Here is a 13,963-nt window from a genome sequence, read left to right on the forward strand (position 1 = left end):
CCTGGGAGCTGGAGCGTGAACTGGACGCAGGCGCGATGCAGCTCCGTACGGCTGGCGTCTGCGCTTTCGCTGACCCCGCGCTGATCGCGGGTTTTCTTCGGGTTGCGCCCTCCGGGAGGTCCCCGAGGAGTATGCGAGCCTGGGAGGTTGCTCCGTTTCCACGCGCCCCTCACGCCCTTGGAAGAGGCCTTCACCCCTCCTTCCACTGCAGGAGACCGGTTAAAGGTCATCCGTGGACCGAAATGCACAGCTAAAGCAACCAAGTGCAGAGGCGGGCAAATGTGGGAGGCAGGCCGCTCCAGTGTATGGTCGGATGTCGAGTGCTGGATCTTGTGCGAAGGTTCTGAAGACAGTATCGCTTGGCGTTTCATTCTAAAGACTTATTTACAGTCGGGGAAGCGGCCCCGGGACGACGGGGGCCTGAGGGACCCCTCCCTTGGGGCCAGCGCCGCGGCTTTCACTTCTGGCCGGCCCTTTGAAGATACGCAGCACTTCCAGAAAGTTCATCTCAGACCTGGAGAAGCAGGATGGCCCGAGGCGCTGGGAATTGAGGGGAGAGTCCAGAGCACAGCCCTGCCTGGGGAAGGTTGGCCGTCTGGGTAGCCGCACTCAGGCCCCAGCTCATGGAGACCCTTGCCAGTTTCTATCACAGCACACCTGGAAGGAACGTGCTGGTGACATGTGCTCTCCTCCCACCCACGTGCTGCAGGATCATTTATTCCGGGGTCTTCTGACTACCACCCCCTCACGTGCATGTTTGCTGAATGATTTTTAAAAAAATACATGGAAAAGTGCCTGCACATAAGCCCTGAATGTTAGTTTTAAAAATCGTATCACGGCTGGTCGCGGCGGCTCACGCCTGTAATCCCAGCACTTTGGGAGGCCCAGGCAGGCGGATCACGAGGTCAGGAGATCAAAACCATCCTGGCTAACACGGTGAAAGCCTGGTGGCACGTGCCTGTGGTCCCAGCTGTTTGGGAGACTGAGGCAGGAGAATCGCCTGAACCCGGGATGCCGAGATCGCGCCACTGCACTCAAGCTGGGCAACAGAGCGAGACCTCGTCTCAAAAAAAAAAAGAAAAAATTGTAAAAAAAAACCATTTATCACACAATCTGCACGTTATACTACACAAGTCTGATATATATATTGTTTTGTTTGCCAACTGTTTCACTGTTCACATCCCTCAGGAAGTTAACTAGATGATCAGTATATTGAAAAGAGATAATTTCTTACATTTCTTTTAAATTTCACAGCATATTGCAAACTAAACAATACTTCTTGTTTGGTAGCTGAATTCTCTGTTGACATAATGCCATTTTAATTCAGTTCTGAGCAAGTAAAGCATACCTCTGTAAAATCTGAAATCCATTTCAGTATATAAATCCGTGGAATGTCATCCCATCAAAAGTAATTTAACTCTAGGTGAGCAGCTTAATTGTAGTAGAAGCCCACAGCTGAAATACTGGAAACACTGATGCAATTCATTCGGGAATTTATTTTTTTCTAAAGCTGAACAAAACCTAATTATGAATTAGAAACATTTAAATGGCAACTCTTAACCTATAGTGCAAACACCAGATTCCACAAAACTGAATTCCTTTGTCAGTAATCCAATATTTAGTAGTAGCTGCTGCTTTTGTGGTTGTTGGTTAAAATTAAGTAATGATTCCAATTTGAAGATAAAGTTTCAGTGTGAATTTTAGTAAAACAGTCATAAAAATACCTGAGACATACTAGAAAATAAGATTTTCCCTCATGTTAAAAAAAAAAAAAAAACTCTGCAGACTTTTATTTGAAGCCCACCTTTTGAAAATCACAAATCTTAGCCCTAACATTTCATAATCATTTCCTAGTGTTTTGTTTCACTTTTTCAATGAATAATATTTCCCCATTTAAATTTCTCAAGGCATTGATTGCTGGAAAATTTCCCACACGTGCCCTCTGATTGTCCCTTATGGACATCAGTGAATTAAACTTGGTACATGTCAGCTACACATTCATTGTCTCCTTTCTCAGCTGAGCTTGTGAATGAACCCCCATCAAAGGCTCCAAAGTCTTAGAAGTACTAACATGTTAAGAAAAATACATTTTTAAGGGTCAAAACAAAGTTACACAGAAGCAGATATCAGGGAAGGACTTCAAAAGTCCTCCTCAGCAATCAGTGTCCGTGACTTCTTGAGATTCTTCAGTTTATCAATGACAGAAGTTACTAAAATCTCTCCATGAATTTTGTTGTCTCTTGTTCGCACGTTTACAGCATTATTTATCTTTTCCTTTTCTCCAACCACTGCAGAAAAGAAAGGTAAAGAAATGTATTTTAAATCAGCAATTTGCCAAATGTTAAGTCAGCAGTCCCATGACAAGTTTTTATCAAGTTTTTATTCGTTATTAATAAATATCATCTAATGAGCATTAGGTTCATCCTCTGATAGTTAAGTTTCTTGAGGGAAGGAATGACTTCTGATCCCATCTCTCTATTGTCCACTTGAGAGAACAGCTCTTGTGGTCCTAGGGTGCAAATGAGAGCAGGGAGCTCTTACAGAGTCACTGACTCCACCTGGCATACCTGATGAGCCAAGAGGTGGACACCAGACCCATGCGAGTCAGCCAGAATTTTCTGGAATGTGGGTAAAAATTTTGTTCTCTCTAGTGACCCATATTGTGAGATGAAGCAGGAATCTACAGCCATGCTTCTTGCCATACAGAAGGAGGAAACCGGTCTGCAGATAAGCAGAACAAAGTAGATATTCAAGAGAAGCATAAAGAACCAGAGCGAGACAGGAACCAGAAATGGGAGGGTTGGGCTCCTGATTGCTCTTCTAGTGGTTTGGCTATTTAATTCTACCTTTCATGTCATGGGATACTCCAAGACCCTTCCAATAAATGCTGTCTTTGTCTAAACCAACTTGAGATTTCTGCCACCATAAGAAGCCTAATTTAAACACCACAATACCTACTATGATGTCAAACATTATCAATGAAACACTGTCAATAGAACAACACTATGCATATTTATTTTGCCTTCTACAGACTCTCAACTTACAGGAAATAGCAATACTATGCCTGCTGTTATATCAGTGTTAGTTTCTCTTAATTTTGGAATCATTTTTAAAGCCTAAATTTTAGATTCTGCATCGAATTAGTCATGTGCTAAAAGGACATTTTACTTTTCATCTAAATCTTTTCCTTTGGATCATTTTAAATTTGGGATCTTTTCTTTCCATTAGTTTAAACTTTCCTAATAAGCCAGAAAAGTGAGGGAAAATATTACAGGCCTGTGAGGCTGAAATATAAAGTATATAATTCTACTGATGGGATCATTTTCACAGTTGTTTTCATTGTTGATTTGCAATACTAACTATTGCTAGTAAAACTATCCCGGAGGATTCAGGTGAAACTTTATAACTCTTCTTCCAGCAAACAATAAAGAATACCTAGGAACAGCTAAGCCAGGAACACTATGGACTCTTCTTTTTGTGTAAGTATTAAGTAGTTGAACCATATTTATTTGGTCTTTTGGAATTGAAGTGAAAAAAAAAAGCATCTGGAAAAATATATACAAACTTAAATTACCCAAAATAAAATTATACTGAGCCAGCTGTGCATTTCGTATTTTCTTATTTAGTGTACAATTATGATCTAAGTCAACGTCAGCCATAAATCCTTCTTCAAAAAATTCACTGGATACCTAGAAGAAAATGAAACACCTTTATTGTTACATTATGGTCCCTAGCCTCCAAAAAGACCCCTGTTGTTCCCCACTCTTGGTATTCACACCCTTGTATAGTTCCCTGCTCACTATACCAGAGAGGGTCTCTGTGACCATAAATAAGTGCGGAAGTGTTGGCACATCATTTCTGAGACTAGTTTATAAAAACCTGCAGCTCCCATCTCTCAGATCACTCGCTCTGGGGGAAACCAGTCACCATGCTGTGAGGACATTCAGGCCACTTGTGAAGAAGCCCCGGTGGTGAGGAGCTGTATCCACCAACTGTGAGTGAGCTCTGAGGCCTGCAGCCCTGGCCAACAGCCTGACTGCAGCCACAGGAGATGCTCTGTGCCAGAATCCACCATCTGAGCTGTTCCCAGACCCTGACTCATAGGAACTGTGAGATAATAAATGTTTATTGTTTAAAGCTGCTAAGTTTTGGGGTCACTTGTGATACAGCAACAGATAACATTCTTCCCTAATAGAGCCATGTAGACATGAATACATATGTTTTAAAATACTAATTTCTCAAAAACATTAAGAAATGAAATAGTTCTGATACAGCTGCAGAGACATGATTCATATGTTACCACCAACTGCTGAAAACATGGTTTAAGTTAATGTGTCAGTTCTGCAATATTTTAAAGCATGAAGGACATTCCAAATTGATGACCTACACAGAATACATGCAAGATTATTATGTACTTTAAACATCTCTGATTTTACCTGAAGTGCATATTTTTCACAAGTTGGCCCCACAGGGATGACCATTACCTGACGAGGAGATAGCCAGAAAGGCCTGAAAAATACATAACATATGTATTTTCAAAGTATAATAATGGTTACTTATTACATGATTTTCAAATAACCAAAGATTCTTTTAAAGACTTCACAAGAGGGCAGTTTCAGTAGAGCAGCATGGAAGAAAACCAAATTATATTAAAGTTTGAAGGCAGCAAAGTAAACAAAAGGATAATTTTGGAATTTTGATAGCACAAGTGTAGGTAGAATGAGCTGGCAGACAGCCCAAAGGGCTGATCATGCACTTACTGTATGCCCCAGTAACTGCACTCCTGGGCGCTTGTCCCAGAGAAATGAAAGCATATGTTCACACACGATACTGCACACTAATGTCCACAGCAGCTTTAATCAGCAAAAAAAAAAAAAAAAAAAAAAAGGAACCAACTAATTTATCTCAAAACAACATGGATTGCTTTCAAGGGAATTCCACTGAGTGAAAAGAAGACTACTTCAAAAGTTTGTGTACGGTATAAATTCATTTATGTAATATTCTTTATATGACAAAATGATGGAGCTAGAGAACACGTTCATGTGTTGTCAGATAAGAGGACGGGGTGGGATGGTTTGAGTGTGGGGAAAAAAGGGGAGCAGGAGGGAGCCTTACAAGTGATGGAACTGTCCTGTGCCTTGACTGGTGGTATTACACCATCTGTCCATGTGACACAGCTAAATACACATTCACACAAATGAGTGCATGTGAGGCTGGTGAAATCTGAACAAGGTTGGTGGATAGTCTCAATGTCTACTTCTTGGTTGTGATACTGTATCTAGTTTTGCAAGATGTTACCATCGGGGAAAACTGGGTAAAGAGTGTGCTGAACCTCTCTGTATAACTTTTTTTTTTTTTTTTTTGAGATGGAGTCTTGCTCACCCAGGCTAGAGTGCAGTGGCGCGATCTCGGTTCACTGCAACCTTCGCCTCCTGAGTTCAAGTGATTCTCCTGGCTTAGCCTCCTGAGTAAATGGGATTACAGCCATTGCCACCACACCCAGCTAATTTTTGTATTTTTAGTAGAGATGGGGTTTCACCATGTTGGCCAGGCTGGTCTTGAACTCCTGACCTCAGGTGATCCACCCACCTCAGCCTCCCAAAGTGTTGGGATTACAGGTGTGAGCCACCACGTCCGGCCTCTGTATAACTTCTTACAATGATGTGTGAACCTACGATTATTTCAAAATACAATTTTTCTAAAAAAAAAAAAGATGGCAGGGTAGGTATAAGCAATGTCTGCTGTGGGGCATGTTTGCCTTTTCCCTGTCATAGTGAGTATTTAGTCTGAAGGTGAAAGGATATGCAAAGAGGACTATTTCAGATAGCACTTTATGAATGTGCATATTTATATATTTATTCTCAAATTATAAACACAAAATAATACATGATAAATGGCAAAACACAGAAATACAGGTTATATAATAGAAAGTACATGTTTTCTTTTGAGCTCTGTCCTTACCCCATCCTCAGCCCTACTTCCCTAAAGGACCCACATTTTAGCCATCTTTACTTTTGGCTCCTGGGGAGATTTCCCCACAAGCCTGACTGCTGTCTGAAGTCTGGATGTATGAAGTGCAGGGATTATACCTCAGTCTCTGTGACAAAGGAAGGCATGCTCAGTGCACTGGCCCCAACCACCTCCTGTCTCCCTCTCCATCTCCTATTTCACTAGTTCTCTCTTTTTTTTTTTTTTAAACCACTTTCACTGCACCATTCTAATGCAAGACACCATCATCTCTCACCTATGGTAAACTGTTTAAAACCAACTGGAAAGAAATATAAACATGTTAACTCATACTCAGGTGGCACACATATTCATATCCATACTTTTGGGTTAACTGTAACTTCAATAGCTTAGAAACTCCATGATACCTAAGTGTATTTCTCTTTGATCACAAAATATCAGGAATATACACAGACTCTCCAGCTACCCAGGACTTTTGGAAGACACTTTGTTTGGGACACTTCCCACCTTATGTTTCCTGCTCAAAAATTTGCTTCCCCAGCCTCGCTGGGCATGAATGCTAGTATGCATGGGTGTGATCTAGGTTCTGCTAATGTATAAACATGGCACTCTGACTTAAGACAGAGTGGAGAAGGAGGCACCACATGGAATCCATTCTGGCAAGGAAGGGTGATGCAGAGACATGGAGCTTTTGGAGGAACTGGTTGCAGTGACCCTAGCAGTATCATCCAGTGCCCAGTGTCCACAATGGGAGCTGCAGGGACTGAGCCCAGCAATAGTAGCAGTGGGGGCAGTAGTTTCTGAAAAGAGAACTAAATTGCATGAGCAGATGCTCAGCCAATTTCTAAAAATGGAATGGGAGGTAGAAATTTCACAGGTGGTTACTGGTTTGCAGTATTTCCACATACTAGGATGCATCATCACAAGATGTTGTCTGCCAGCTGGTGCCATAACTGCTAGTAAAGCTACTTGCTTCTGAGTGCATGGTGACAGTAGTGAATCCCATAATGTCAGTGCAATGCTTTACTTATTTGCTATAAAATCTCTTTCATAGTCAGAAGCACTGTTGTGTTGCTGGCAGCACATAAGTACATATTTGGTGCCACTGGCAGAAGCATGGCAGCAAAGAAGAGCAAAGCAAAATCCACAGAGGGTCTCTCTTCAGTGAGAACGAGGCATTGGTCCTTACATGATGAAAGGGATTCAATGTAATCAACCTGCTACAAGACCACTGGCTGTTCCCCCAGGTTATGGTATCATCCTGGGGGATCACAACTGTGATCACTACTGATGGCAACCAGAATCCTCAGAAGAGATGTAGCCAGATGGAACTTAGTGAGGCAAAGTCCATATTGTTGAGCCCTTGCATATCCACCAGTGGCCACTTTGCCCATGAGCCACTAAGCAACAACTAGGGAAAAAAAATAAGCTGATTTTAACAGAATGGGTCCTCTTGTATTAGAATATTGAAAAATTCCTCAACAGTGGGGGCCTTTTGATGGCAATACCACCTCTGTTGGCCCATTCTGAGTGATCATCCACATTTCTGCTTCCCAAATCTATGTAATTTATTTTTCAGTCTAATTACTTCTAGATCTTTGACCTTGTGGCCAAAGCAGTAACTAAAACCCATGCATCCATGTAGCTCCATACCTCCGGCCATTCTTCCTTCCAGGCAAAAAGGACAACAAGATGCACCACTCAAAATTTTGCACTTTAGGACACTTCCTTTCCCCACTGTCATCCTAATTGGGCTCTGCTGCTAAGTCATCCTCTTTGAGTTTGTGCCGTTTATGAATCAGGTTTACATGTTTTTCTCCTCAGTGGCTGTAGGGAACCCCAAAGGCAAACAATATGGGTTGAAGGAAGGATGGCTGGAGGGCAAGAGGTGGTACCTAGGAGTGTGGGTCACATGTTTTCAAGACAGCAACTAGATCTCTGAAGGGCTTGAAATAGGTAAAAAGATAACTTTAATTCTACCGAGTTCCGCAAAAGGTAAATGGTACATTTTTATGCCACTCTCCCTTAGTTTTTGTTTTCTGATCTGGCAAATGGAATAAGAATTATTTATTTGCTGTTTGGATACTTGTTAATTGTAAGGCAGGAAATGCCCTTTCTTTTGTTACTACTTTTATCTTTTACACATGATGTTTTAAGAATAGAAATATTTTTAAAAAGGAAAAATAAGTAAATTAATAAAAATTAAAAAGAATAATAGACATATAGCTTTTTTTTCCATATCACTTACCATTTTCCCCCATAGTTTTCTGAAAGAATGGCTATCATTCTTTCCACAGATCCCAAAATGGCTCGATGAATGATCACAGGTCTCTTCTTATCATCCCCATCCTTACTAAAAAATGAAAATTATACATTTAAGTCTTTTCCTAAGAGTCAATAACTATTTTCTAGCCTTATATTTTGAGAACAGATTTAGATTAGTGATATCAGATATCTCTCCATTAACCTTATTTGTTCTGTGACTGTCTTGTTTTCTCATTGCTTTGTTTCCTAATCTTTTTTCTTTTATTTTAAAAACTTTAATTAGAGAACACTGAAACATATACAAAAGTAGAGAGAGCAGTATAATGAACTTCCACATACCCTCTCTCAGCTTCACAAAATGTCAACTCCCAGTCAATCTCATCTGATCTAAATGCACCCCCATTCTTGCCACTATCTCCCACATTATAATCTTCATTTTTAAAATGTTCCTGATACGTGTTCTTGAAGTCCACTGGTCAAATTCCCTGAAACCCTCGTGAGGTATACGTTACATTTAATTATTCCCTCTCCCCCTTAGGAAAAAAAAAATGAAAAAAGCAAATGATGACTTAGTTGTAATGAAGTTAGCCACTTCAAGATTTCTGCACAAGTTTCTCAGAAAGATAAATTTCACATTATTGCAACAAATGTAACATGTGACACTTACAAAGTTCTTGTGACAAATTTTTATCTAAAACTTATACCAGATAGCTACTACTAAAATAAATAAAACAAATTTAACAAATAAATAATAAAGTAAAACAAACAAATAAAAACAGAGAAACCCATTCATTAAACCTACTTCAAATGAGTTATAACTGGATATCATCACTGCCAGCCATTTCTGCTAAGAGCCATTGTAAAATAACTGCAGGCAAAACCCTGTCTAGACCCTACAGGAAGCTTTGGGGTAGGGGTGGGCGGCTTGAGTCCATTTCTATGCAGGTATATGAAGAAATTAATCCCACAAATTGAAACCAGTATGAAATATTCCTGAATATTACATCATGTTGATTTTGTGTGGGGAAGAAAGAGAAGCAAGCTGATCCTTTCACAGAGCCTGGGTATCCAAAATTTCTGTCCCATCATCTCTTTTAATCATGTCTAGACTTAAGAAGAGCAAATAGTGACATAAACTACGATTACACATCTATGCTATCAGATAAACGTTGCAATGAAAGCCAAATTCCCCCAAAATAACCCCAGTGGATTTGCTTACAATTATATTAGATTAATAGATAAATTTGAAGAGAATAACTTCGCAAATGTTGATTCTTCTCATTCCAAAGTGTGGTATGAATCTTCATTTAAATAACTTTTTTATGGTATTTGAGAAAATTTTATAGTGTATGCTTATAAATAACATCTATAGTCATGTGTTGCCTAATGACATTTTGGTCAACAATGGACTGCATATATGATGGTGGTCCTATGAGATCACAAAGAAGCTGAAAAATTCTTATCATCTAGTGATTTGTGTTACAAGCACCTACAGCATTCAGTACAGTAACATTCTGTAAAGGTTTGTAGCTAGGAGCAATAGGCTATCCCATATAGCTTAAGTGTGTAGTGCCCTATTATCATCTACGTTTGTGTAAGTACACTCTGTGATGTTCACACAACGACACATTTCTCAAAACATATCCCTGTCATGACTATATTTATGGGGATGCATGACTATATTTATATTTATTGTTAAGTTTATTCATATTTTCTATTTTGCTGTTGCTGTTGCTTCTGAAATGTTTTTTTCCATTGCATTTCCTAGCAGATTATTGCTAATATTATAAAGCCAAATTGATTTTTGCATTTCTACCTTCCTTTATTATTAGTCCCCATTTTCTCCATTTGATTCTGTTGGATTTCTCTATATTTTAACATCTACAAATAATTTTATCTCTTTTTTATCTCTTTTTATCTCTTTCATGTATTTGTAATCCCAGAATAATTTTGAGTAACAATACAAATAGTAGTCATATTCATCTTCTTCCCAACTGTGCTGAGATGTTATTGCTGTTTTCTGATAAAGGCTCTTTATCATGATAAGGAAATTTTTGTTCATTTCACAGGAATGAATGTTAACTTTTATCTGACGCCTTTCTGCATGCTGAATGTAATGAATGACAACAGCACACTCTCATCCATCCCTGCTTTTTCAGGGAAAAACCCTTATTCAATTACGGTGATGACCTTGATGCTTCTCTCTCCTCTTATACATAAGCCTGAGCAAATCACATCAGTTCTTCCTCCAAAATACACTCCCAGTACCCCTACTTTGTTCATCTCTATGCCACCTGGCTCCAACTGTCACCGTTTCTTACCTGATCTGCAATCCACTGCTTTCACTTTTGCTTGCCTACTCACCATTTGCCACACAACACCTATGATGGCTGGCGGGGCTGATTTGTTTCTCCTCCACATCCTCCTTAAATGAGGAGTTTCACTTGCATTCTGATGGCCCTAAAGAATTTTGTTGTAGGACTGATCCTGAAGGTTTGACTTCTTACTAATAGTTGTGACCCTTGTTCCTCCAAAAGGGAGAGATTAGACTTTTCAGAGTCCTACTAACTCCACTGTACCAATCACCAGAAAGTTAGGGGTCAAATCCCAGAAGCTTTTCCATTTTGGCACATGGTGTGACCTATGGGACTTGGCCACTGGGTGGCGACCACATGGAACAGATCTACTATAAAGGCTTCGATAACTGAACTGACACCGAACCACAGCCCACAAAAGTGGGTTGGAAATTTCCACCTGAACCTAACCAGGCAGATTCACTGCCAAAACAAGACAACCTCCTTAGGATTTAAAGAAGACACAGCATCTCATAATATTCAAAATGTTCAGGATATAATCCTAAATTACTTAGCATATGAATCATTGGAAAATTCTCAATTTGTGAGAAGAAAAGACAAACAACAGTCCAGCACAAGAAAACACAAATGATGGAATTACCAAAGGCTAGAAACAGCCATTATAACTGTACCCTAAAAAGTAGGGTAAACACACCTGGAGTGACTGGAAAGACTTAAAGTCTCAGCAAGAAATATAAAATATGAGCAACAGACATTGTAGAATTGAAAACTACAATGACAGAAAGTTTTAAAGAGTCATTAGATGGATTCAGTAGCAACAGAGATGATAAAGAGTTGGTGAATTTGAAGATAAGTAAATAGGATGTATCCAATCTGAAAGATATACAATGAAAGACTGAAGGAAGCATAAACAGCCTCAGAAAACTGGAAAAATACCAAAAGGTCTAATATTCAGGTCACCTGAGTCCCAGAAGAAGAGACACAGCAGAAAAGAAATATGGAAAAACAATGGCTGAAAACTATCCAACTTTCACAAACCAATAACTTACAGATCCAAGAAGTTCAAACCTCCACAACATAAACTTGAGTAAGTCCACAGTCAGACACATCACAATCATGTGACACATAAAGGAAAAGTGACTCAAATTACTGCATATTTCTCATCAGAAACCATAAAAGCCAGAAGGATGTGTAACAATATTTTTTGTGTTTTTACTTTGCAAGAAAATATACAACTTAAAAAATAAAATCTCCAAACTAAGCAGTTCATCAAAAATATTTCGGCCTACAGCCTACAGAAACTGCTACCATTTAGAACTGTACAGCATTATCATTTCTCAGTGTGTAGTGGCACACATGCAAATACCATACGAGGACACATTACAACTTAGGAACTCACATTTGTTCAACACTGTAAACAACATATAGTGTAGATGACAGGAAAGCTCTCATGTAATGTTTATTTCACAAACGTGACCTTGGAAGAATAAGATAGCATCTCAGTTATTTACATAAAAATAGAAAAATCAGCTTGAGTTTAAGGTGGCAAATCTTTCTTTCTGTAAAACTAGCCAATCTTTCACCCAGATTGAAGTTTTAAAATTTGCTCTTTGAACAGGGATAATGACATCTTACTGCAAATAATGTAAAATATTTTTTAACTACTCAGGTCATATTTTGTATTAAATTTAATAAAAAGTAAAAGTAAGAAAGCTAAGTTTTTACTTTGGGAAATGTTAACATTTATGCACAAGATGAGAGCAAGACTTAAAAAAACAACTTGAGAGAACTCAGGAACCCCTCCAATAAATGTAAACATTGGAAGACTTCAGAATTTATTTCAAGATCCTCACTAAATCATTGGAGCAGTAATGTTCTAATATTTATCTCATTGTAAGCATCAAAATTGTTCTATATTTTCACTACATAAATTTTATTTCATGTCTACTCTGGAAATGAGATGCAACAAAGGTTAACACAAAAATGGATGTCTCTGTTTTTAAATTAGAAGATGAGTGTTCTGGGCCAGGAGCAGTGGCTCACGCCTGTAATCCCAGCACTTTGGGAGGCTGAGGTGGGTGGAGTTAAGGAGTTTGAGACCAGCCTAGCCAACATGGTGAAACCCTGACTCCACTAAAAATACAAAGTTTAGCCAGGCATGGTGGTGCATGCTTGAAGTCCCAGTTACTCAGGAGGCTGAGGCAGAAGAATTGCTTGAACCCAGGAGTTGGAGGTTTCAGTGAGCCAAGATTGTGCCACTGCACTCCAGCCTGGGCAACAGAGCAAGACTCCATCTCAAAAAAAAAAAAGAACATGAGTGTTCAAAGTTTGCATTAACCTCAGAAGTGTCCTCTTGCCATACTACTAATTTAATATATATATTTAAACAATATTTTTAAAATATTAAAAGTAAGTAACTATCAACCCAGAATTGTACAATCAAAGAAGAAGGTTATTTTCTTTGAAAGTACAACAAAATAAAGACATTCTCACATGAAATAAAATAAGGCAGTTCATCTCCAACTGATCTGCTTTAAATAAACTTTTTTTTCTGTTATATCTTCAGATATATGAGAAATGATACTAGAGGGAACCCTGGAACATCAGGAATGAAACAAGATCAACAGATATGGTAAATATTTGATAAATATAATGTTCTCCTAAGCTCTTTAAAACGTACTATGATTGAAAACAAAAATTATAATATTGCTTATGAGGTTGTTAATGTGTATGACATGTAGTATGTAGTATGCCTTCCAAAATTAATTTTTTTAAATAACAAGACTTGAAAGTCAAAATTGTGCCTTGATCCGTGGGCTGCAGAATGAATGCTGTGTTAGCTGGCATGAAAAAACATTAATCTCCTTGTACATCTCCATCAGAGCTCTTGGATGACCAGGTGCATTGTCAATGAACAGTAATCTTTTGAAATAAATCTTTTTTTTTTTTTTTTCCCTGAGCAGTAGGTCTCAACAGTGGGTTTAAAACATTCAGTAAACCATGCTGTAAACAGATGTGCTGCCATCTAGGTTTTGTTGTTCCATTTCTAGAACACAGGCAGAGTAGATTTAGCATCATTTGTTAAGGGTTCTAAAATTTTCTGAATGGTAAATGAGCATTGGCTTCAATTAAAGTCATGAGCTGCATTAGCTCCTAATAAGAGGGTGAGCCTATCCTTTGAAGTTTTGAAGACAGTCATTGACTTTTCCTCTTTAGCTATGAAAGTCCTAGAGGGTATCTTCTAATAGAAGGCTGTTTCATATATATTGAAAATCTGTTGTTTAGTGTTGTCATCTTCATCATTGGTCTTAGCTAGATCTTCTGGATAACTTGCTGCAGTGTGTACATCAGCACTTGTTGCTTCACTTTGCACTTGTATATTATGGAGATGGAGTTTTTTTTTTTTTTTTTTTTTT

At 38.8% G+C, this 13,963-nt stretch overlaps 1 protein-coding gene across 2 annotated transcripts in view; it reads right to left on the reverse strand.

Annotated features, from left to right (window-relative positions):
- Positions 1-1,476: 1,476 nt before the first annotated feature.
- TARSL2 (threonyl-tRNA synthetase-like 2) overlaps positions 1,477-13,963 on the reverse strand; it is an 85,535-nt gene continuing 73,048 nt past the window's right edge. For both annotated transcript variants that reach the window (XM_011965264.1, XM_011965263.1), the window contains 4 exons: positions 8,216-8,320; positions 4,437-4,509; positions 3,575-3,689; positions 1,477-2,288 (listed from right to left, as the gene is read on the reverse strand). In XM_011965264.1, coding sequence (XP_011820654.1) covers positions 2,140-2,288; positions 3,575-3,689; positions 4,437-4,509; positions 8,216-8,320 — 442 coding nt within the window. In that variant the 3' untranslated portion in view covers positions 1,477-2,139. The remainder of the gene's footprint in view (positions 2,289-3,574; positions 3,690-4,436; positions 4,510-8,215; positions 8,321-13,963) is intronic.

The sequence above is a fragment of the Mandrillus leucophaeus genome, unplaced genomic scaffold (genome assembly GCF_000951045.1).
Source record: "Mandrillus leucophaeus isolate KB7577 unplaced genomic scaffold, Mleu.le_1.0 Scaffold719, whole genome shotgun sequence".
NCBI lineage: Eukaryota > Metazoa > Chordata > Mammalia > Primates > Cercopithecidae > Mandrillus > Mandrillus leucophaeus.